General features: G+C 32.7%; 1 protein-coding gene across 1 annotated transcript; it reads right to left on the bottom strand.

The window, feature by feature from the left end:
- Nucleotides 1-1,127: 1,127 nt before the first annotated feature.
- Rpt4 (Regulatory particle triple-A ATPase 4) lies at nt 1,128-26,240 on the bottom strand. Its single transcript, XM_075358690.1, has 8 exons — nt 26,066-26,240; nt 25,299-25,378; nt 18,163-18,202; nt 15,250-15,485; nt 12,818-12,967; nt 11,913-12,137; nt 7,145-7,307; nt 1,128-1,423 (listed from the first exon to the last, which is right to left on the bottom strand). Exons 1-8 carry the CDS (start codon nt 26,154-26,156, stop codon nt 1,233-1,235), a joined length of 1,176 nt encoding a protein of 391 aa, XP_075214805.1. The 5' UTR covers nt 26,157-26,240; the 3' UTR covers nt 1,128-1,232.
- Nucleotides 26,241-26,400: the final 160 nt, after the last annotated feature.

Genomic DNA, 26,400 nt, shown 5'->3' with positions numbered 1-26,400 from the left:
TATTTCAAGCAAGAGTTTTATAGGAACAAACAAGTGAAAGATTTGCAATAACCCTAATAGAACTGCACTGAACCAGGGTAATTTGACTGTACAAAGATAGAATTACTACCCCCACCTCTTTGCGCAATACTGAGGACCAGAAGTTACTTTCTGAATAGCCCTCTTATGTAAGCAACATACCCCTCACATTAGCTATCATTTTGCCAGTCCAATAGAAGTATTGTACAATAGAAGTATTGTGAATGTAAAATGGAGACAAATAATTATAATTGAAATATCAGTCCTACTTTTAAGTTGAAAACTCAGTGTATAGCCTTTAAAGCGAATGTTGTATATTTTTTATAAATATTTTTGTTTAGTTTGATAATTCTTTTACCAGAATAAATTTTGATTAAAACCAGTACAGAAGTTCTAACAAATGCAACAATGGAAACTTTTAAAATTATCAAAATGATTCAATAAAATCTAAACTGAGTTATTATTCAAATAAGCATTTACATCTTTAAAACTTTTTTCTCAACCTACACCATATTCTCAGACAGAATGTACTGACAACAGTAGGCATAGTAAAACATTACCACTATATTTACAAAGGATAAATGTACTTGCAAGTATTTTTCAATAAATTAACAAACTCTTAGCACATTGATGTAAAGGAATGTACATTCCTTTACATCAAACTATGGTCTCTTATGAATGTGTGAGATAAAAATGTGCATAGTTTGCAGTGTTTTTATAGTAGATACTGTACAAGACAGTTTCTTAAATTAAAATGATAGGGATTAAAAGTATAATGCATGAAATTATTTAAAGGATCAACCAAAGGTGACTAGGGAGTATAGTGAAAATAATACAGATTATAACCTTGCTGAATTACACTACTAAAATCCAAATATTTCAGAATATAGTCATCTGAAGGAGTATAAAATTAAATTCCAGAGGAAGAGTTCTACTACTATCTGATAAAATCAGGGTTTTATGACACATTATGTTTACTTTCAGTTAGTATACTGTATAACCGAAGAAACAGAAAGGTCCAAAGAAAGTCTGATCTATGCATCATGAGTAAAACTGGGCAGTACCTAAAAAAAAACACTTATTTAAAAATAAATTTAAATAACAAAAAATTTCATTAATATCATTTATTTAAATAAATAATACATTTTAGAAAAATGTTAAGTAAACATTTCAAAAATAGTATATGTATAAAACTGTTTGTAAATGCATATTATTTAAACAGGTTTGTAATCCAATTTTGATTCTAGATTTTTATGATCAGCCACTTTCCTAACGGCTTTCATAAAATCTTCTTGAATAACATATTCTCTTTCAGCTCTAATAGCAAATAATCCAGCCTCAGTACAAATGTTACGGAGATCAGCACCATTAAAGCCATCAGAAAGTTTAACTACAGCTTCGTAATCTGCAACAATAAAAACATTACAAGTAATATTGAATATAATAATGGTTAGAGGTGTTTACAAAAGTCATACTTCCTGGTTTTCCAAAATAATGGAGAGTATACTGATTTTGGAATTTTGAAAAATTCAGATTTATGCAGTTAAAAAAGATAATTTTAATAAAATATATGTTCTATTTCGGAAAAGTAATAATACAAGGTGATATCAGAACATTCTCAGACTATGTTCACAGCAAATGTACACAGTAACATTATTGTACATGGCACTGGAGGTAAATAACATGTCTATTCTGTAAGGTTGCCAGGTGGTGTTGTGTGCATGTGCTCAGTCTACGGGTACAATACCTTGTGATATTGCTCATCAACGATAAATTTGAAAGGCCAACATAAAATTGTGGTTGAAAGTCAGTAAATCGACTGTTGAAACTTTTCATAATGTTTTATGAGATGTTTAAAGAAAATCAGCTTGATCGACTGTCGCTCAGGTTGGATAATCATTCTTCCATAAGCAAAACAACAAAAATATGTGGAGAATGTTCTATCCATGAGGATTGTCGTCAATCAAACCATTTTGTGACCTGTTTGAAATTTTGCATGGTATCTTCCAATAAATTTAAACTGAAAATTTAAACATTTATCACGTTACTGCAAACTTTGTCATTTGGTTCTTATCATCTAACGCAACAATGCGCTGATGTATGTTGAGAGTTTTACAACATGGCTGATATACTTTCATTTATAGTGTCATTAACAAAAGTAAATTTTTGGTTTGCTATGACTAGGAAGACATAGTGAAAGAGCCTGGAGTTACAGAGACCAAGAAGCATAGCAGGTCAAGCACAAGATACATGCTCATTGTGTTCTTCAACATAAAAGGCAATGTTAATTGAAAATTTGTTCCTTCTGGTGTAATTCATTGTATTAGTGAATTCTGAGTTTTACTGTGATGTGTTGAGGTATTTGAGGAAAATGTGGGTAAAAAGTCCAGAATGGGAAAAATAAAACTTACTATAACACCATGACAATAACTAAAACACACCCACCTTCCTCAAAATTATGTAGTTTTTGAAGAACTTTGTACCTGTTGCACATCCTCTGAATGTGCCACCTCCTATGACTGCTTTATTTCCTAAATAAAAATTGAAGTTGAAAAGCCGTTGCTTTGATACTGCAATGAAGAAAAAAAAAAGTCGCTGCAGGCAGTGCTGGATGGCTTCCAATAACCAGATTTTGCTGATGAATTTGAAGGATGAAAGCGACTGTAAACAATGTATACATTTCCAAGGTGGCTATTTTGAAGGATGGTGAGCATTTGTTAAAAAGGTATGTAAAGTAATTTTTTAAGGCTTATTCTAGGGAAACTTGCTAATACCACCTCGTATAACATACAAACGTAGCATGAAAACTTACCATGAACATTATCTGCTAATAACAGTAAAGGAATGGTTATGACTTAAAATAAAATTTATTGAAAGTCGCATTCCCCGACAACAAAGATAAAACCATAATAAGCAAAGGGCAAATAAGAAGTGGCTTTCACTTAGGATTCTAGGACATAATCATAGAAAGGACGTTCTTCTGCCCGCTCTGCCAATCCAGCAGGGCGTGGTTTCAGATATCTCCAGAATCTTACGCAGACTACTTGACAATCTTCTGTCTGATGATAGCGAAGCTGGAGAGACCACATACCATCTTCGGGTACAGCATGAGGTGGCTTTATTTCGCAGGGATGCATTATCTGTGGAAATTGCTGAGGCCGAGGTACATCAGGCTATTTGTAGTCCTGGTAGAGGTAAGGTGGTGGCTGAGCTTCTTTTTCACTCAGTTGGAGTTAACTTGAGAATTATCACATGTGTATTTAATAAATTATTGTTCAGTAGTAATGTCCTGAGGTTACTACTAGCACGGTCTTTGAGAAGGTGTATCTTCGTATAAATGAAAGGTTGGCCTCATGGAGGTTGCTGATGGAAAACCAGAATGGGTTTTGCCACAGAAAAGGCAATGAGGATGCCATACTTTGTGTGATAAGTGTGGTGTCAGCCAGTGAAGCAGAATGTCTTTGGGAACTTCTGGACATTTCTGGTGCATTTAACAATTTGTGGTAGCCCTCTGCCATTTTCCAATTACAGAGGTGAGGATGCACTGAAAATGAACTGCAGGTGTTGTGAAGTTATTTCAGTCATCGGAATGTATTGCTCCATGAGAGCAGCCATGAAGTAGAGAAGACACTGTCTAAGGGTTGTCCACAGGCAAGGCAGTGTGTTGGGTCCTCCTTGTAGGTGGTGGAGTTTGACTCTTTTCTGCAGCTGAGGTTGCCCAGTGGGTGTCTTATTGTGGCCTATGTGGATGAAGTGCTCCTGCAGGTTGAAGGATGCTTGCAGAGGGACGTTGAACTCAGGGCCACTCGTGCATGCAGAGTGCTTGAGCTGCAGGCTCATCAACACAAGATGACTTTCAGCCCAGGGAGGACCACGATGATACTCCTCAAAGTCCGTTTGGCAGAGAATCAGTAAGTTCAAGTATCAATGTCAGGCCATCGAATAAAGTACACTCAGGTCAAAAATACCTCAGGGTGTATCTTGAGAAATTTCAGTTCAAGAGGCACCTTCAATACATCGCATAAAGGCCTGTAGTGTCTTTTTTGGGATCTGATGTGGTCAATCTGGATTGGGGTCTCAATTTTAGGACTCTTAAACAATCTGTACAAGGGATGAGATTTTGTAGTTATAGGGATATATTATTGAGGGCCCAACGACTTTACTGTTGATGGTTATGGGTAGTTTTACTGTATGGTTTCATGGGAGGCGGTCTTAGTGATTGCGAGAGTGAAACTGGTTGATATTCTAACTTTTGAGAGACAAGGGCATTATGTTGCTACGAAGTTGGGTGAGTTAACTTCCGAAAAGATTCAGGATATCAAGCAACATGGTAATGATATATGGCAGGCTAGATGGGATGAGAATATTGATGGGCAATATATACATGATCTCTCCCCACACATTAGAAACTTGTGGGGTTCATGGGTTTCCCCTAACAAGTACGTAATTCAGTTTCTTACCGGCCACAGGGCCTTCAGGGGTAGACTGGCTGGGTTTGGCCTGGTGGATTTAGATCTGTGATTGCAGTGTAGGGTGCAGTAATTGTCCTGCACCCTACACATGGAACGCATTGGCATTCCATGTGTTGTATAAGTGCACCAAATACGATCTGGAGCACACCACAGTAATTTATTGACTGGATACAGTCGGAGCAACGCTTGACATCAGTCAAAACTGAAAGAACCAGGCTGAATGGTCAGTGGTTGCAGAATTTCTGCATTATTTGGTTAGGAAACAGATTGCGGAGGGAATCTAGGGTGCTGCTTGGTATCATTCCTGCATACTTTGTTTTGTTACGATTTCTTGTTAGCGTTGTTTTTGTTTTGTTAGTGTTATATCGTTTTCGTTGTTTTGTTATTAGTTTTATTTTTGTGTTTTTGTTTCAGTGTTTTTCGGCATTTGTGTTGCATGTCAACTCACTTCACCTTTCATGTAGGTAGGCAATTCAGTTCCTTTGACAACTATAGTTTTCAGACTTGCTTGAGACTAGAGATGTGTTTTGTTATTTTTAGCAATAGTTAGATCAATGGGAATTTTGCTTGTGGCATCCTGAGCCGAGGTAACCGAGGGATGACATGTGCCAAGGTTTAAAAGATGAACTTTGGTAAAGCCCATCAGGGCTAGGTACAAAGGGGGTGGTTAGAAGGTGTCTTCCCTTAGGGGTTCAGAAATGTCTTCAACAGCTGAATATACTAGTATTACACAAGTCAAGCCTACCTAAATCCAGGTGATCATTTGGTCCTTCCCTCTATTGTTATTTATACCCAGTTCATTAACAGAGAGATGTAACAAACTAATTATGTTTATAAGTAGCCCTCTAGATTTAAGCTAAGAATGTGCAGAAGTGAATCTTTCCATTTTGCATTTATGCAGTTTGATAGGTTTCTATCTATCTGGTGGTTGTTAAAAAGCATGACTTGGAACTGAGTTTTGTATTAAGTAAAGACAAGCTTCCCAATTCATACTAATAAATTAATTCATTCTCGGTTTAGTTTCCTGCAACAATTTTCTGTTGGATTTTAATTATAACACATCTTGGTCAGCTGAATTTATGGTAAAATACAGTTACATGCTGTTCCTTCATGAAGGTAATGTGATTTAGTCTCTTTCACAATTGTGGATTTTACTTTCATTTCAATGCAAAAGGATTTATATTTTTATTTATGAAGAGGAGATATGAGCGCTTTGCATACAACTGTATTTCTTTAGCACAACTGATGGCTGTTTAATGCATATAGATTGCAGATAAATTACTTTTTTTAATCAAATTTTTGATAAGTAGATTGAAATGTAAGTAAACTCCTGAGCATTAATGTTAAATATAATTTAATAATCTGTGAACAACTCATTCCCTACATACACTGTCGAAGTACCAGTTCATAAATTAATATCTGCAATTATAATAAATTAATGGTCCTGATCAAATTAAGAAATCTAACTCTTAAAACCTGTCAGTTCTGCAACATCAGAAATGTCTAACAGAGTTACTTACTTTCTGCAAATTTGAAGGTGTTACTTAAATGCTTATTATCTTCACTGTTATAAACAGCACTAAGAAAAGAGCTGGAGGAATAAGGAAGTTAAAGAGGAAGAGTTTCTTCTTTAATGTGATACTTGTCCATTTTCTAACTAGGAATGAGATTTATATTTTTAATAATTTAGCACTCTTGTGAAAATAACATTGTATCACAGTGAGAGGATTACTTTCAGTAGGCCTGGCAAAAGAATGTTCTCTTAAACACTATAGCAGCCTTTGCAGTAACTGTTGAAGGTGTCAACTGATACCCACCAAGCTAAAATGTGGGTAAGATTTCAGCATAGAAGTGGGTAAAAGAAGGAGCCTATAAAAATATATATAAATAAAACAACGTAGAAAGTACAGATCTGTGAGAGAAGGTTGGCAAATCTTTCTTACAATTTTGATTACATTTTGAATGATGAATTGTAGAATGTATATAGATGCTTATAACATAAATTTATATATAGAATATCTTATTTCTTTAAGCATTTGTTCCCTAATTTAAAAATATGGTTTAAGTCGTTAAGTATTGGGACTATAAAAGTAGTTTGGCTCCAAGTAGAAGAAATGATTTAGATCACATATTTTAAATATTGCTACTTTAGAAACTTGGATAATGATAAATTTTGATATCAAAGACCTGAGTACATTAATATAGTATTTATCTTGTTTTTTTAAATAGAAAAAAAATAAACACTAATAATTTTAGAACTGAAGCTAAAAACAACATAAAGTACATAAAATTATTTTATAATATCTGTAGTTATAATAGCAATGAATGATTTATATTCAACATTAATAAATTGGTGAATATGCAGCATATTTTCATTACAAAATTATCAGTTGACTAATTAAAAACAGTGGTTGCTTTAGCAGCTGTCAACTTGAGCTTAGCTAGAACTTGAGTTCTACACCAGCAATGACCTGGTATTTTTCATCTATCCATTCATTGATTCCATCACTCATTAAAATAAATGCATGTCCAAGATGTAATTATTACACCTACACTAAAAAAAAAGATTCGTCAGCAACAAATGAATATTAAATATATCCTTTTTAATAACACACAATATTGAGATTTACTGTTTTCAAACCGTTCAAACTGACCTATTTCACCGTGCTTGGCAATAGGTCCTGCATGTATTTTCAAGATTTCAAGACGTGCTTGCTCATTCGGTAGGGGTATCTCAATTTTACGATCAAGACGACCAGGTCTCAGCAATGCAGGATCTAATGTATCAGGTCTATTTGTTGCCATTATCATTTTAACCTGAAAAAAATTGAAAAAAATGTTTTTTCTAATGTATTTAAGTAAGAACTGGCTTAATACAGAAACACATGTTTACGTACATGATCAGATTTGCAAGTTACAAAAAATTTATTAAGTGAAGGCTAAATCATATAAACAGAAATTGATACAAATGCCACAGAAAATTTATATCGCAGTTATAAGTTAAAGTAAAGAAAGAAAAACTAGCAAAAATTGGAAATAAATAAATACTTTTTCCAGATCACAACACATGAATAGATTGCACCAGGAAGAATGAAGATGAGCTGAATAACTACTTAAACATTTGCTTGGAAAGATCAAGGAAAATAATGAAATAACTGATCAAAGTAGTGTTACCAAAACAAAATGAACAGGATTGTTTACAGTCCATATTAATACATAAAAATAATAACTACATGAAATATATTTATATCAAACAGCAGAAATATTTTCATGTTACATAATAATGTGTCAATTTACAGCCTTTGAAAAGGATCTTATTATGTTTCTGTTTCTATTTGTAATAAATTATGCAATCTAAAAGATGTTAACCATTTGTGTATAAGTGATATAATAAGATGATGAACAGATAAAACTGGTAGAATAAAATATAATATTTAAGGTATATAATTGATAAGTATTTGAATAAATATTTAAGTTATATTGTACAGGGGGTGTTATCATGAAGTTCTCCCAGGACTTTCGTAACCTACTCTACTGGTGAAAATAATAGAAAAATTCATACAAGCATGTGTCCTAAAATGCTTGGTTTGCAAGTTAGTGCTTTGTTGCACGGCTAGTGAAAGATTTCACTTGGATTTCAGCTGCCCCGGTGAAATGTTCTACTGAAATTTTTAGGATGTTAATAATTAAACTAAGAGTTTAATTAGTAATTAATAATAAACATAAACTAAGAGTTGGAGGTCGTTTACAGAATTCCAGCCTCCATTCTGACCAAAGGAACCCCATCATTTTACCAAAGAATCACATCTTGACTGATCTGATAACCTGACAAATCCATGCCAAAAATCTGCAGCCTTCCAGAACCAAATTTGCAACCCTTTCCAGTAAATAGACTTAATCACTGGCAACAGATTCAGCAACAAATGCAGCACTTCTGCTCTCGTTGAGCCAATGAGTACCTGAAAAATCTTCAGCAATGATCAAAATAGGAAAACTCTACTCCAGATCTGCAAGAAAACAATTTGGTCATCATCAAGGACAGCCTACCTCCACTCCAATGGAAAATGGCTCGTGTCATCAATATACATCCTGGAACGATAGAAAAGTGCATGTGGTGACACTTAAAACTTCAACCGGAGCATTAAAAGACCAATTTCAAAAATATGTCCATTACCAAAAAAATAAGTTCATTGTTACATTATGATTTTCTTGTGTATTATATGCATATCTTTGTTTATTTTAATTTTATATACAGGGTTATCATAAAAGAATGGTGCGGTTTCAGTAATTCATAGGAACATTATAGGGAAATTTCTAGATGTTATATTGGTATCTCTGAAAGCCTCCAACCCAAAAGTTTGTTTATCAGCAGTTGTAACCACAACGTCAGTTCTTGAATTGTTGTTGTGGTGAGTTTAGCGAGTTACTATGTTCTCGAATAAAGACAAAGCAAAGTGTGTTTTATTGATGGCTGAATTAAAATCCGTAATTTTAGTTCAACGTGCGTTTTGACGTGAATTCGGAAGAGATCCACCATGCAAAAATAACATAACATGTTGGTTCAAACAATTCGAAGAAACCGGATCGGTAAAGAAACAGAAATCAACTGACAGACCAAGTGTACCAGATGAAACGGTTGAACTAATTAGACAATCGGCAATTAGAAGTCCTGGGAAGTCCATCCTCCGTCGAAGCGTCGAATTAGGTATTCCAAAATCAACAGTTCACAAAGTTTTACATAAAAAACTGAAATTACACGCTTATAAAATCCAGATACTGCAGGAATTGAAACCTGATGATGGTGTAAAACGTTACAATTTCGCTGTTGAAATGTCGGACAGAATAAGTGAAAATGAATCATTTTTAGATCATATAATTTTTACAGACGAAGCTACATTCCATGTGAATGGATGTGTTAACAGACGCATTTCATGAATATGGGGCTCTGAAAACCCACACGCAATTATTGAGAAACAACGCGATTTGCCTAAAGTTAATGTTTGGTGTGGTGTGATGAAAAATCGTGTAATAGGGTCTTTCTTCTTTGCTGAAAAAACAATTAATGGAGTTTTGTATCTTGACATGTTAACTGATTACTGCTTTCCTCAGCCGGATGAACTCGAAAACATTCATCAACTTTATTTCCAACAAGATGTGCTCCCCCGCACTTCAATGCGTTGGTCACGGACGCTTTGAACGAAAAATTTGGAGATCGATGGATAGGCCGGCAAGGACCCATACTTTGGCCTCCAAGGAGTCCAGACCTGACACCTTGCGATTTTTTCCTGTGGGGGTACATCAAAAGCGTTGTTTATACACAAAAAATTCGCGACCTAAACCGCTTAAAAAACAGGATTAATGATGCAATGACAACCATTAACGAAGAAATGTTAACTAATGTTTGGAGAGAAGTTGAGTATCGTTTGGACATTTGTTGAGTGACTAAGGCACATATTGAAATTTATTAATTATATAAAAAAATGTTTGAGACGACAAATTTGAAAAATAAAAAACATAAACTGTAAGTAATTCTGTTTTAATTTAAACCATGTTCAAAACCGCACCATTCTTTTATGATCACCCTGTATTTAAAACGTGAATGTAGTCTCATATATTATTGACATTTATGTAATTAATTTTTTTTGACTGTCTATATTTTTATTAATTTTATTTTTTGAAGGTGTTCCTTCAATGTGGAGGGCATGCTGGATTTTTTTTATGCGCATGTGTATGGTGTGTGTATGGTGTAGTTGGGAGTTCTCCCACTTCCTTGTTCATGTGTGTTGCTCGCTCAGTTAGGGGTTGGTGAAGTGGGCATGACGTTGGTCAGTTATGTTTTTTATCACAAGTTTTTTTTTTTTTTAGTGTACCGGTATTCAATTACGATCAGTATCAATCTAATACAATAAAGATGTCATAATTTTTAGTTACATTCAAACTGTATAATTTTATTATTCAGTCCACTTAACCGTTTTATAACCAGCATCCAAATTTAATTTATAATATAAAATATATATATATATATATATCATATGTAACTGCAAATACAGTATAAATTAGAACAGAATTATTTATAAAAACAAGTTAGTCTCTGAATGAATCACGAACTGTTTGTATAAATTGAAATTTAATGTAACATGAAAATAGTCCTGCTGTTTAGTTTAATACAAATAAATATTGCAATATTACAGAAATAAATGACTACATTTTTTCTTAGTGAAGATTACATATTCATTAATATGAACACATGGAAATGCCAGAACTCATAGTATGCTAAAAACTGTTCTACAATAATCACATTTTTATTGAGTTAAAACAACCCATTTTTTAAATAAAAAAAATCATTCATAACAGATTGTAGCACTGAAAACATCACAAGCAAACTAGTTAAAACAAACTTAAAATTATATATGTTATTTTATGATGTACATATTAGTGAAAAAAATAATGTACAAATACTGATCAAAGATTAAAAAGTAACAATCCTCATAATTGCTATGATGTAAACTGTGACTTGTCACTTAAGCTAGCAAACCTGAAATAAGTTTTATTAATTTCTGCAGAGTAAATTAACCTTCAGATTTAGCTTCTATAAATATTTTTATTGTGACCATGGGCTTATCCTCCCAATTTATACAAGTTTTAGAAAATTATTTCTATTTATTTTATAAATCTACTAACTTGACTTCAATCCTAAATTGATAGATAATTTACTGCTGAAAAGGTACAATTCATAAATGGGAATTTAGAAATTCCCATTATTTTAAAATAACTTGTTGCATAAACTACTGTATACTCAAACATCATGTTCTGACAAACATATTCAGAACATTATGTTCTGACATGATATGATTGTTTATGTTAACATAAACAATAAACAAATTATTATTTCATTTCATTTATACATGAATGATGTGAATTTTTACCTTTGTTTGTAACTCACTAATTATTTTTTGAGGAGTGTTAATTAATTTTAATTTTTTTTCTTATGATGTCTTTCAAAATAGCCTGAAATATTGTTTTTCAAAGTTTTTGTTAAACTATGTTCAATACAAATAGCATCTGATTTTTTACAACACTTATATAGTAAGGTTACATTTAACTTCATTTAAAGACTACAACACTGAAGTACCTGCTGATTCTATAACTAAGAATATGTTTTGATGCTTACTTACAAGGATAAACAACCCATAATGAATCATGAAAAAATATAATAATTTAGCTACTAATTTTATAAAATATTAATTTTAGGGTATTAGTCATAACAGTAATTTTACTACTTTAAATCAAAGTTAGAGAAATCTATCCTTCAAGACAGATAATTTTGTCTAGAATGTAGATGATCTATTTCTAGCCTGCTATGGCATTGAAAGTGTCAACTAGCATACCAGAACATTAAACAAATTATAGTATATTATCTACCTGCCCCAGTGAATCAAAGCCATCCATTTGATTTAATAGTTCCATCAGTGTTCTTTGAATTTCTCTATCAGCCGATGTACCTTCAGAAAATCTACGACCTCCGATAGCATCAATTTCATCCATAAAAATAATGCATGGCTGATGATCACGTGCATAATTAAACATTTCTCTGATTAACCGAGCACTCTCACCAATATACTTATCCACAATAGCACTAGAGACAACCTGCAGCACAAAAACAAAACTAAAAATCACAAAAAAACCAAACAAAGGCACATGAACTAAAAATGACAACAAAATAGATACTGAAAGTAAAGGACTTTGCATTTAATATATTAAATAAAACTGAATGCTAACCAATAAAATAAAAGTAATGTAATATTAATGCATTTTATAAATATTGTTCTCTCACTAACAACAAAAGAATGATTACTTCAAATTCATAACAATTTTTTTTTAATATGTTCTGAAGTAAGAAAAGTTAGGGTTAAAACTAGTAAAGTGTTCAGAATACTGAATACTGGAAGCATCTCAAATTAAATCACCAATAAAATAAACATACACTGATGTTAAAAATGATAATAAACATCTCTGCAATAAATTATATATGTGAATTGGCTTTAAAAAACTCCTTAATTCTTCATACTTATGGAGCTTATAACTGCACTTTAGAATAAATATTGAAGCTAAATTTTGTCATTTTTAATTAATAACATTGTAATAAATCCTTCCTAAATGCATAAATATCACAGTATCAGTCAATTTTAACAACAGATGAATAATTCTGTATGTTGTATTCACTCTTTTAATCTATTTTATCAACAAGTACTTTTATTAAAACTAATTTAAAAATTAAATACAAACATTTAATTAGAGATAAACACAAATTACAATTAATACAGTACCTTAAGAAAATTTGCATCTAACTGGCTTGCAACAGCACGAGCCAACAATGTTTTCCCTGTTCCTGGGGGACCATACAGAAGACAACCTTTAGGTGGTGTGATTCCTACTCTTTGAAATAATTCTGGATTCAAAAGAGGTAATTCAATAACCTGTAATACATTTACATCCACATTTTCAGAAAATATATTTACATAACAAAGCTTAAAAAATATAAAATGATGTAATATAAATTTAAATATATATTTTTTCAGTCATTTGACTGGTTTGATGCAGCTCTCCAAGATTCCCTATCTATTGTGTGTCATTTCATTTCGGTATATCCCCTACATCCTACATCCCTAACAACTTGTTTTACATATCCAAACATTGCCTGCCTGCACAATTTTTCCCATCTACCAGTCCCTCCAATATCAAAGCGACTATTCCAGGATATTGTAAGACGTTGCCTATAAATCTGTCTCTTCTTTCAACCATATTTTTCCAAATGCTTTTATCTTCTTCAATTTCCTGCAACACCTCTTCATTTATCACTTTATCCACCCATCTGATTTTTAACATTCTCCTATAGCACCACATTTCAAAAGCATTTAACCTTCTCTTCTCAGGTACTCCAATCGTCCAAGTTTCACTCCCATATAAATCTATGCTCCAAACATCTACTTTCAAAAATGTTTTCCTGAAGTTTAAATTAATTTTTGATGTAAGCAAATTATATTTCTGACCGTAATCTCATTTCACCTGTGCTATTTGGCATTTTATACTGCTCCTGCTTCAACCATCTTTAGTAATTCTATTTCACAAACAAAATTTGTCTACCGCCATAATCTCTTCTCATCCTATTTTTATTTTTAATGGTCTACTTACATTATTTCTACTACATTTCATTACTTTTGTTATGTCTTTGTTTACTTTCATGTGGTAGTTTTTTGTGCAGAACTTCATCATGTCAATCATTGTTTCTCCTAAATCATTTTACTCACAGCTAGAATTATTATATTATCAGCAAATCATAACACCTTTATCTTTTTACATTGCACTGTTACTCCGGATCTAAACTGTTCTTTAACATCATTAACTGCTAACACAATGTAAGGATTAAAACATAACAGAGATAGAGAACATCCATGTTGGACTCCCTTTTTTATTATGGCTACTTTCTTATGCTCTTCAATTATTACTGTTGCAGTTTGGTTACTGTAAATGTTACCAACTGTTCTTCTACTTCTATACTTGAACCCTAATTTTTTTAAAATGCTGAACATTTTATTCCAGTCTATGTTATCGAATGCCTTTTCTAGGTCTATAAACGCCAAGTATGTTGTTTGTTTTTCTTAATCTTCCTTCTACTATTAATCTGAGGCCTAAAATTGCTTCCCTTGTCCCTATACTTTTCCTGAAACCAAATTGGTCTTCTCCTAACACTTCTTCCACTCTCCTCTCAATTCTTCTGTACAGAAAACTAGATTTTTGATGCACGAGTAGTTAAGCTAATTGTTCTGTATTCTTCACATTTATCTGCTCTTGCTTTTTTGGTATCATGACAATAACACTCTTTTTGAAATCTGATAATGTTCCCCTTTTTTGTAAATGTTACGCACCAGTTTGTATAATCTTCTACTGCTCCTCACCTTCACTGCGCAGTAATCTTGCCTATCCAATGGAAGTTTTCCATTGCTTTCAGCGGCGTAGTACTCAGAAGGTGAAGGGGCTTGAGTGATCAGTGATACAGAATAGCTGGACCAAAGGTGCAACCATATTGGAGAGGTATCTGTTGAAAGCCAGACCAAGGAATGATTCCTGAAAGAGTTCTCTCTTTCAGTAGTTGTTAAGGGCTTAGGTCAGGAGGACCTGAATGACCATATCAACATCACTCAATCTTCTGAGTACTGTGCAGCTGAAAGCAATGGAAAACTAGAGCTGTTTTCTTTTCCAAGAAAATGTAGCTCTGCAACTTCATGTAACAAAGATGGTGGCATCTTCCTTGGTAAAATATTCTAGAGGTAAACTAGTCCATAGTAACTAGTCTACTATGTTTTGGTGGTTTAAATTTCATTTAATATTAAATTCTATTAGCACAGTATTCAATAAGTTAATGAATTATTTCAATTTTCAAAAAAACTAAAAAAATATATTTATTCCAATAATGGAATTCTGCTGTATTTGCAGAATTTGTGTAAAAAAATGTAAAAACTGTAACAATTTCATTAAATTCAAAATTCACAAGTACAAAAACAAATTATTAATAGAAAATTGATTCTTGAAATTTTAAAATTAACTTAATAATTCACTGTGTTTTGGTGGTTTAAATTTCATTCAATATACATATAATATAACATACAATATATATATAATAATAATAATAATAATTAAGGTATAAAGTTGTTTTTATTCAAACATTAAGCTAATGAAAATAATAATAATACATCTATACCTCTCTTAACTCTCTAATCTGCTCTGCAAGACCACCAATTGCTGAATAAGTAACATCTCCTGGATCTTCATGAGACATATTATAAACAAGTGGATCTACTTCACGAGGCAAGTAGCGCATAATAGTCAATGTAGTCATGTCAAGAGCAACTCTAGTTCCTGACTTTAATTTGCTTTTATCTAGCTGTCTGCGACAACCAACAACATATCGAGGACCATTTGTAGCTTTGACAATAACTGAAAAATAAAAAAAATGTGTATGCATTGATTTAATAATAATTTTAATTGATTGACATTACCAATAAAGCAATGTTAGAAGAACTACTAATCTAGTACACAGATAGAATATCCTATTAAAAAAGTTATTTATAGAAACTGTAGTTATAAAGCCAGGAATATGTATAACAAGATAATAACAAATCTCTTAATCTAATTTTGTATGAATGTATATGCAACAGTGAAACTTGTCAGGACTTCACTATGCATCTCTTTTAATAAATACATCAGTTTTTCATTAGGAAATCTACACGATTATAAAACATTAGACCATAGATAGTCAACCTTTTCTAACTATCCAGAATATTTCTGAACTAATTATAGGAAATTAGACCCAGAGGATATCTAAAGATAAGATATAAAACGAGAGTTAGGGAATAAGTAGTTAAGTGGAGAAACAAGAATATGTCTGGCAATAGGTGGAGATGAAATGATGAGACTAAATATAACAATAGGTGAAATGGGATGAGAATATGTACAGTTGTGCCAAACTATCTGCATGCACAGCCAGGCTGGCTGACTGACTGATGGTTGGGCAGTGAGAGGGGGTCTCGTTCAAAGGAATTGTGTTGCCTGTTTGTCAGTACAACACATTCACAGTATCCCTTTTGAATCATAAAAGCAATGACTCATGACAATTAATTATTATGTCTATTGTATTATGATTATGACATTGTATTTAGACTAATATTTATCCAAGAATTTCTTATCTGAGGGCAATGAAGTGTTTGAGAAATCAAGGAGAGCCCATAATTTATCTTGATGGATCATACATACTTAGCAGTCACCTTAAAAATGAATCATAGTCAGACAATTCCAACAATGACGTCCAATCTCTAAAGATTAATAATTATTCATGCTGACAGTGAAAAAGATTTTGTCTCTAATGCCTTGACAATGTGCAAAGTAACAAATCAGACTGACTGGGGAGTATCACAATAATGTAAACAATGATATGTTTATGAAATGGATGAAAGAAAAATTGCTGCCAAATTTGGAGCCAAGGATTGTTTGGTATTAGGCAACGCTCCTTACCATAATGTTCAAATTGAAAAAGCCCTGAACTCAAAGAGCAGAAAACAAGATATGAAAGATTGGCTTGTGAAACACAACATTCCTTTTACTGATGCTATGTATGTGCCAGAGCTATACAAACTGATAAAATTGCACATATCTAGATTTTGCCGCTATATCCTAGATGAAGTTGTTCAAGAGAAGGGTCATGATATCTTAACACTGCTGCCACATCATCAGGACCTCAACTCAATTGAACTCATATGAGCTGATGTTAAAAGCTACGTTGCTAATAAAAATAAATCTTGTAGTTTTCCTGAAGTTCAAACGCTAACTGAAAAGAAGATGGCTAGCATGGGCCAAGAAGACTGGGTAAGGAAACGCACACGTAAAAAAATTGAAGGTGACTACTTCACAAAAGAAAGTGAGGTCGACAACCTCATTGAATCATTGTCATTTCATTGGAGAGCGATTTCTCACTCCAAGAGCAGTGATGATGACTCAGATGACATGAGCAGGTTTGAGACAACTGAGTGAAAAAGTGAAGGTACTTAAAAAAGAAACTAATGATGTTTTTTTTGTCGATTTGTTTAAAATATGCCTTAATTCTTAATTATGCCTTGATTGTTAATGTAGTGCTAATAGTAAAGTGATAAGTGATAAATAAAACCATACATTTTTTTTAACCGTTTCATTGTAGGTTAAGTACAATAAAATATCGCTTTTTATAATTATTATAATAAAATTTATGAAATAGTTCATAATAGTGGAAATTAATTGGCAGAAAATATGCTTTTAATTATGACACAGTCTAATTATTTTATAGTGCTATTATAATAACATACTTTGTCATCATATTTTATTAAATAATTTTACATTTTGTTCATAAATTGGGATTAAAATAATATGTGCAGTTTATGCTATAGATAAAGTACCATATAATAAGATCATATTTTGATTTCAATATTATAAATTCAAACTAAATACATTAAAAAAATTCATAATAATAATTTCTAAATTACATATTAATGAGGTATATTATCAAATAGTTTAATTTTGATGAATGTTAGTTTAGCAAATCATGTAGGTCATACTACAAGTGTCAGCCAAAAGAAGCGAGCATGATGTTTTTGTTTAGGCCAGTAACAAAATGGTTACACGCATAGATAGTTTGGCTCAACAGTATGTATAGACCTAAATGTTGTCACAAAGCTGAAGTTAGTTTATATCAAAATGACATAATACCAGTAAATGTATCAATACATAGCTATGTTGTTAGATATACTAATTAAATTATATAAATGGATGTTAGTTTATCATAGCACAACAGATGTCTTAGAAACAATTTGGGAAAGTTTTAGTAAAATAACATTACTATATACACTTGGTTTCAGTTTAGAGATTTTAAGATGGACCGGTGTTTGTAGATCCAACTGCAGTTTTGATAACACAACTGTATACACAAACTGACATTGCTATAAAAAATGTATATTTATTTTTCAAAAATGTTTTATTAAATGTACACTTTTTGTAAATGCAAAGACCCAATGCCATAAATGTATCATTTCTCTACAAATGTTTTCTTATCAATATTTACACACAAAAATGTTTAATTAAAACTTACACTTTTCTTCAGTTAACTGTTTCAAGACTTCACCAACAATCTGAAAAATAATACATATAAAGTTTTAATATAAAAATGGTAAAGTAATTGTAAGAGCCACCTTCTGAATTATAAGTGACTTACATTTAATCACTTAAATAATAAGTACCAATAGATGTTACTTAATGCAGTTTTTATCCTGTTTTCAAATATGTATTCAGAAATCTTCCATCACCAACAGTTTTTTGTTATTTTAATTTTTTTAAATATTTAAAAATGTTTTTTTGTCCATTTGTCCCATTGTCAAGTAAACGCTCCTAGAGCATTGTAAGTACGATGGAATCAAATGAGCTAACTCAAAGGCTAGCGTTGCTGCTGTTGTGCAGGTTCAGACATGTACAAATGAGATCTAGTGTAAAACACATTCATCAGAACAATGCCAGTTGTAAGATAGGAGTGAACCAGTAAACACGTCATTGTGAGTGCTTTGTGTGTCTGAATTATTGTGTATTACATATTTACAACTTTATTTCTTTTAATTAGTCTTTAGTTACAAAATGCCTAGAGTTTGTTTAAATCATCCAAACAATTTTTGTTATGTATGTGGTGAAGTGACGCTCAAGTTCAAAGGTGAAACCTTAATCCATTAGTAAAAAAGTGTTATGAAGTTTATTTAGGGTGTAAAGTCGGGGACCAAACAAGGTCCTGGGCCCCAGATTTTTGTTGTTTATCATGTTCTAGGCTGCATTGTGTTCACTGCATGGAAAAATGGCACACACTATATTCCGTTTGCTATCCCTATGATTTTGAGGGAACCCAAAGATCACTCTTTTGACTGTTATTTCTGCTTAACAACATTAAAGAGATTACAAAAAAATCAAAACACAGTGGTGTACTCTAACTTCCAATCTGCAATGAGATCAGTCTGCACTATGAAGAATTGCCCATACCAAAGCCTCCAGAACATATGACATTAGATGAAGAGAGCTCAGAATTTGATGGAAGTAAGGAAGAAAAAGAAAACAGATTCTGGTGATACAACTTTTGAACAAAGCAGTTTATCCAAGCTTCATTTACTGACTCAAGAAAATTTTATCAATCTCTTATGAAAGTTATCCAAAGTTATCTCAGTTAAAGTTATCCAAAAAACAGTCTGAAATACTTGCTTCCTGGCTAAAAGGATGGAAATCTTCTTCAAAAGAATACAAAGATATGTACTTATCGTAATCATCATTCTGAATGTATAGACTATTTTTCTGAAGAAAATGGTTTAGTGTTTTATAATGACATTTCTTCTCTTATGGAGACACTGTAATGAACATGGTGAACATGGTGTTTGTTCATGGTGTTTCTGCATAATGACAATAAATTCCTATCAGTACCTGTGGCTCACTCTGCTAGTATGAAAGCAATATATGAAAGATTTATATTGGATAAGCTTCAATATGCAGTGTATGAATGGAATATTTGTGGTGATTTGAAGTTAATTGTATTTATTCTTGGTCTGCAGCTTTGTTACAAAAAGTACTGTCCTTTTTTGTGTGAATGGGATACTAGGGGCAGAAAAAAACATTTCATTAGAAAAGAATGGCCTAAATGCGAATCACTCATTTCTGAACAGGAAAATGTGAAACATGACCCATTGTGTAATCCTAAAAGTGTGTATCTACCTCTGTTACATATCAAAATAGGATTAATGAAGAATTTTGTCAAGGCCATGGATAATACTCCTGGTTTCATGTACTTAAAACAGAAGTTTCCTAAAATTAGTGATGGAAAAATTAAAGAAGGAATATTTGTGGGTCCACAAATACAATCCATAATGAATGATGAAAAGTCTGAGACACTATTAAATCCACTGGAGAAATCAGCCTGGCGCAAACATTCAAAAATGTTACTCTGAGTTTTTTGGGAAATTGAAAGGCAGAAAATTATTGTGACATTTTCAACAATCTTATATCATATAAAAATTTGGGTTGTAATATGTCCTTAAAAGTACACTTCCCGCACTCGCACCTAGATTTCTTCCCAGAAAATCTTGGCACAGTGAGCGATGAGCATGGGGAACACTTTTGTCAGGAGATTTCAGCTAAGGAAAAGAGATATCAAGACAAATGGAAACCCTAATATGGTGGTCAATTATTATTTGACCATCAAGAGCAATGCTCCACAGGTGAAATATAGCAAATAATTGTCACTTCGTACTTTCTATGCAAGTCAAACATTTGAATATTGTGCAGTTAAGAATGCAGGAAGAATTAAAATGTTTGAAATTATAAATGCCTGTCTCTCAGAAACCTTGCGATGGGGAAAACCAATATCGTATTTGAATTCAGGAGAAAAAATACTATCAGAATCACATATTTTTCTTAAAACTAATTACAAAAAATTTTTTGTTCTGTTTAATTAATCGCATTGAATCCAATTATGATTACATTTTTTCTTTGGATAAGAATAAAAGCTAATTTTTCAAGCTTGAAAAATGCCAAGTCTAACCCAGAATATTATGGATGAAAGGCAGCAGAAATAACGATTTGGCCATAGGAAATGGTTTAATATTTTAGCGCACACAATTATGAAATACTACTATTTCCATGGCTATTTATATCCAAAATGGTATTTGGCCTCACCAATGAACCACTTCCACTTTGTCCGATCCTGAGCATCTTCTTCAGCTGCCCTCACCCTGTTCATGTTCTGCTTTATCCAGTCCCTCCATTGCTTTTTGGGTCTTCCTTGGTGTTTCTTCCCTTTTTAGTTTTCCTTCCACATCTGTTTTATCAGGACATCCTCTTGTCATCTTATTATGTGAACAGCCCACCTTAACCTTCTACTCCTCGCCTCTGTCACTATGTCTGATGCATCATAAAGTTCTCTTATTTCTTGGTTGTACAAAATCCTCCAAGTTCCTTCTCCAGGTTCATTTTCAGAATCTTGTTCTCAATGTTATGAGCTTTTTCTCCACACTTTTATTTAAAATCCATGTTTTGAGTCCATATAACTCATCTGATAAGTATTCTATATGTTTTCGGTTTTGCCTCATGTGAAAGCAATCTTGATGACCTCATTTTGTTAGTGGCATACAGGCTTCTGTTTGCTGCTTTTAGTTGATTCTGGATTTCATTTTCGTCAGACTTCTGTGACCCGATTACCATCCCCAATTATTTGAATATTCTCACTAGCTCAAATTTGTGGTCTACAACTGTGAGGTACTGAAATTCATTATTCAAACAACTAAAAAGGACAATTCTGTCTTATCATTAATTTTCAGCCCAATGACTGTGTTTCTCTTATCAGTACTTCTGCAAATATCAATACATCATCTGCAAAAGCCAATACAACTATTTTGGAACTCATTTTTATTCCAAAATTAGTCTTTTGAATTTCTTTAAGAGCTCCCTCCGGTGCAATGTTGAAAAGCAGTCTTACTCCCTTGCTTACTTCAATACTTCAAACGACGGTGAACATTCATTTTCCACTTTTACTTTACACTTGGCATCACTCACACTTAAATAAAGCTGCTATTCTGATAAGCCTTCTTGGTATTCCAAAACTGTCTATTTCTTCCCACACCTATCTCTTGGAGGCTTTCTTTCTTTTTCCTGTTTAGCCTCCGGTAACTACCGTTTAGATAATTCTTCAGAGGATGAATGAGGATGATATGTATGAGTGTAAATGAAGTGTACTCTTGTACATTCTCAGTTCGACCGTTCCTGAGATGTGTGGTTAATTGAAACCCAACCACCAAAGAACACCGGTATCCACGATCTAGTATTCAAATCCGTGTAAAAATAACTGGCTTTACTAGGACTTGAACGCTGTAACTCTCGACTTCCAAATCAGCTGATTTGGGAAGACGCGTTAACCACTAGACCAACCCGGTGGAGTTGGTCTATCTCTTGGAGGCTGTCATAAGCTTAACAGAAATTGACAAACATAGCCTACAACCCTTTGTTAGATTCCCAATACTTAGTTACGGCTTCTTTCAGAATGAATATTGGTCTGTTGTAGATTTGCCTTTTTGAAATCCAGCTTGATGATCTTCTATGATGTTTGCTGTACAGATTACAAGTCTTCTTTGAATTATTCTTGACAAAAACTTTTATATGTTTTGTTCAGAAGTGATATCCCCCTGATAGTTGTTAGAATTCTGCTTGTCTCCTTTTTTTGAGCAGAGATACAACTATGGTCTATTTCCATTTCTTGGTGTCTACTCCTTTTCCCAGACATATGTATTTGTGTTGATAACTCTTTCCATCTGGCCTTTAGAATTTCTGCAGTGATGCCATCCTCTCCTGAAGTCTGTTACTTTTCATGTGTTTGATTACTTCTTCTGCTACTAAAATTGATTCTTCCACTTCTGGTTGGACATTCTGGTACACCTGAGCATCTTGTTCTGCTACAGCATCAGATTCTCCATTCAACAGCTGCTGAAAGTAATTTCTCCATACTTCCAGAACATGAGATTTCTGTGTAACAATCTGCCCATTTTCTTTTACCAAATGTGCTAGGTGTGAATTTTCTAAAAAAACACACTTTTTTAGAACACTTTTGGGGTTCCGCATGGTCTGCTTCTGCTCTTTTTAGCAGACAATCTATATATTGCCTTTTCCTTCCTGAGGACTTTGGTTACCTCTCTGCTCAACTGGTTATATTCTTTTCTACTTTCTTTAGAATATTCCTTCAACCACTCTTCTTTTGACAGTCTTCTTTCTTTTATCTTTTCTTCAAATTCTTCAACAAACCTTGGTTTCCCCTGCATCTTTTTACTTTTGCCACAAACCTTCCTTGTCAACACCAGCATCATTTTTTAACGAGTTCCATTTTTTGTTTATGGCCAAGTTTTGCTTGGTTTATCACACTAACATTTAGTATCTGAAAACAATTTTTCAGTTCCATTCTAAATTGGTCTGCGACCAATGCAGTTTTCAACTTTTTCACTGCATTTCTTACATGGGGTTTCATATCCCATATCCCATTTCTTCACTACAGCTATCCTCTGCCTGACTTTACTAGCACAAAGTGGTGGTCTGATCCATAATCTGCTCCTCTTAAACTGAGTACATCCAGTATGCTTGTTATGTATCTGTCGTCTACAAACATGTGGTCGGTTTAGTTCTTTAATGCACTACTTGGTGCTGCTCATATTTCTTTATAGATCTTCTTATTGTACTAATCACTTTCAATTTTGCAGACTCATAAAAATTTAGCAGTCTTGATCCACTGTCATTGTTGTAACATGTAAGTGTTCTTTACTTGCTACTGACTTCCATATCTCTTCTTTTCTTACTTATACATTTGAATCCCCTATGATAATTCTTAAATCACATTTTGATAACTTATCAACTAATTGTTCTAGATATTCATAAAACTAATCTTTCGGTTTCAAACTAATCTTATGAGGAGGAATTTCACTTCCCCATAAGGGCATATATGCCAATTAATAAAATATTTCTTAATCCTGGGCAATCTCTATTATGTGCCTTTCAGGTCATAACTGCTGAAACCCACCTTTTCCTATCAGCAAAGCCTACTCCTCCATACTTACTGTCTTCACATCCACAATAATATATCACATACTCTTTGGTATTTATCTTACCAGCCCAAGGCCATCTTTTTTTCTGCAGAACCACTATATACATGTTTTGCTTTTCAAGTTCATCTGACAGGACATCTATTGCTAGACTTCAAGTGTTCCATGTTCCCAATCTCAAATGTTTCTGTCATATCCGATTTACTGTTTGTAAGTTTCCATCCTCTTTTGAGATAATTTGATGGCGATACATAACATACTTATTTTTTTAAAAGTGGCCCAATGCTCAAACCCCAACCTGTAGAACCTGGGTATCTCTCTTTTTCTGGCCTACCACTCTCATCTGCCCAGCAAGGGTTGCCCTACTAGGAGCATAAGCTTCTGCTGGTATAGCTCTCAGGATCCTGCAGGCCTGAAAGCCCCTTCACCGTGAGAAGATGGAGATACTATCAAGCAGGCTACTACAGACTACGTGAAAAAAATTAATTTTCTAGTAGCTGCATAACTTTTGTTGATGTCAAAAATTGGAGATATATACACTTATCTTATAATAGAAGTTTATGTTTAAATGATTTGTACTTCAGATGTATTTGCCAATATATACAATTGGCATTTTTTAAAGCTATTTTCAATCCTATTCCAGAAATGAAAAATACTTTATTAAAGCCTCTTTCATTTTTAATGCACACAAATACAATACTGTCATGAAGGTGCGTGTGTATGCAAGAAATACAATTTAAGAAACACTTTATTCAACAACTAAATTTACAGTGATGTAATAGAAGGCCACAAACTTAATTAGAGGAGCTTACATACTGAACCAAAGATTACAATATTTAATCTTGAGATTCAGAATGGTTGATTTTTGTCCTTTCATTTTTGGAAATTAGAGACCCAGCTTTACCTGAAAGATAGTTCAGGTATTAGTCTTGTGCTCCACAAACCAGACAGAAAAAACTCTGAGTTGGAACACAGGAAGTTGTTACCAAATAACAGGGGATCCCAGCATCCTTGTTATTCCTAGTGGAATCCTATTCCTATTCCTAGTGGAAAACTAGTAGTCATCTCTGTAATCACGGGATAATAAGGAAGAAGGAACAAAGAAAAGGACTATCAACCCATCAGGGTAATTAACAATTTGCCCATTGTCATAACGTTTTCCTGCAAATTAATGAGTACAACACAAATATCTACTGTGTTATTGTGTTATATCTATTGTGAGAATGTTATTCTCTGGCTTAGGGTCATTATTAAACCGATTGCACTTGTGCTAAGAGAAGTTACAAATGTTACAAAAGCTAATATTAAACACCTTTTTAAATAAAACTGAATTATGGTAATGATTGTTGAAACTAGTTACATGCTTATATTATATGATATTCATTAACAAGAACATCTTAATGTAAGCTTTTGGAACACATTCACAAAAACATTCTAGAACTGACAATGATTTAACAAATTCTACATCACAATCTGGATTCACTGATGTCATTAATAGAGATATACAGACCCAATATTCCAGAACATCTGCTGTTAACCATTAAAATCCTTTAGCCAACAAACAAACCCAACCCAAAATGTAAAGAACATTTGTTTAATTTTAATAAAGTTATTAAGTTCTTACCTGGCCAACACTTTGAAGAGCTTTTAGATCATTTTCTGACTTGTCATACTTCTTTGTTAGGTCTTTAAGTTGTTCTCGCACTAAACAAAAAAAAAAAAAAAAAAAATGTTATTGTATGAAAAAAATTAAATTAATATTAGCTAATAATTTAATTTTTATTTAGCATTAACTTGTAGGTTATTTGGTAACCTACAATATGATGGGCATTATTTGTCATATTATAAACAGAACAGTAAAGTTAAAGTTTACTCCATAAATTGAAATACAACTCATCAAAATGTTCCTAACCTTTTAACAAATTGGTTTGTAAAATATGAATTTCGTTAACTTGACAGTATGATAAGATATATTTATATAACTTGTCACATATTATATATATATATATATATTTATATGTTATAGGTTATATATTTAAATAGCTTGCAGGTAAATTGTTATATTTTATTAACATACAAAGACAGTACCACGTAAACCTAAATTTTAAGGATCTCTCATTTACTCAAAATCGAAAGTAAAAGTAAATTATAAACTACCAAAAATTGATAAGGAACTATAAAAAGATGTATTAAAGCACACATATGAACATTTAAGATTAACAGAGATTTAGTGTCACTATTTTAGGGCAAACAAAACGTAAATCAAGTATATAAAGTTAAATGATGCTATATATTTCTCGCAAAAAAGATAAGTTTTTCAGAATTTCCATGTACAACTGTCAACAATCCATAAAGTTAAATAAAAGTTATGAACTATACCGCAGAACTCACTTTCTTTTAGTCTACCTTCAACCTCTTTATGTTCCAATAATTTTTTCCTATAATCCTGAAGGGCTTTTTCTCTAGCGGGTTCCACAGCCATTTTTTACAAATTATTTAAAAAATTATGCTGTATCACTAAAGTTCAACCATAAACACTCAACAGTAGATGAGGTTATAAAGTACAATTGCCAACGTTCAGATTAATAAATCAGAGAGGTCGTCAATATTTAACAAAGTCTGGAAAGAAGAATAACAAGATTTTATTTAGTTTTAATATAATATAAATGATTAAATGAAGTAATTATAATATAAATAATGTATCACTTTTTACTTCGATGTGCATT

This window comes from Lycorma delicatula, chromosome 2, assembly GCF_047948215.1.
Source record: "Lycorma delicatula isolate Av1 chromosome 2, ASM4794821v1, whole genome shotgun sequence".
Taxonomy (NCBI): domain Eukaryota; kingdom Metazoa; phylum Arthropoda; class Insecta; order Hemiptera; family Fulgoridae; genus Lycorma; species Lycorma delicatula.
The sequence above is the reverse complement of the archived record's forward strand: the minus strand, read 5'-3'. Positions and strand labels throughout refer to the sequence as shown.

Excerpts from the sequence above, each read along its gene's own strand:
- Rpt4 (XM_075358690.1), bottom strand. The coding sequence starts at position 26,156 with ATGGCTGTGGAACCCGCTAGAGAAAAAGCCCTTCAGGATTATAGGAAA. Across the intron at positions 12,138-12,817 it reads TAGATGCAAATTTTCTTAAG|GTTGTCTCTAGTGCTATTGT; the intron begins GTACTGTATTAA and ends TTTGTGCTGCAG. Across the intron at positions 1,424-7,144 it reads TGCCAAGCACGGTGAAATAG|ATTACGAAGCTGTAGTTAAA; the intron begins GTCAGTTTGAAC and ends TTATTGTTGCAG.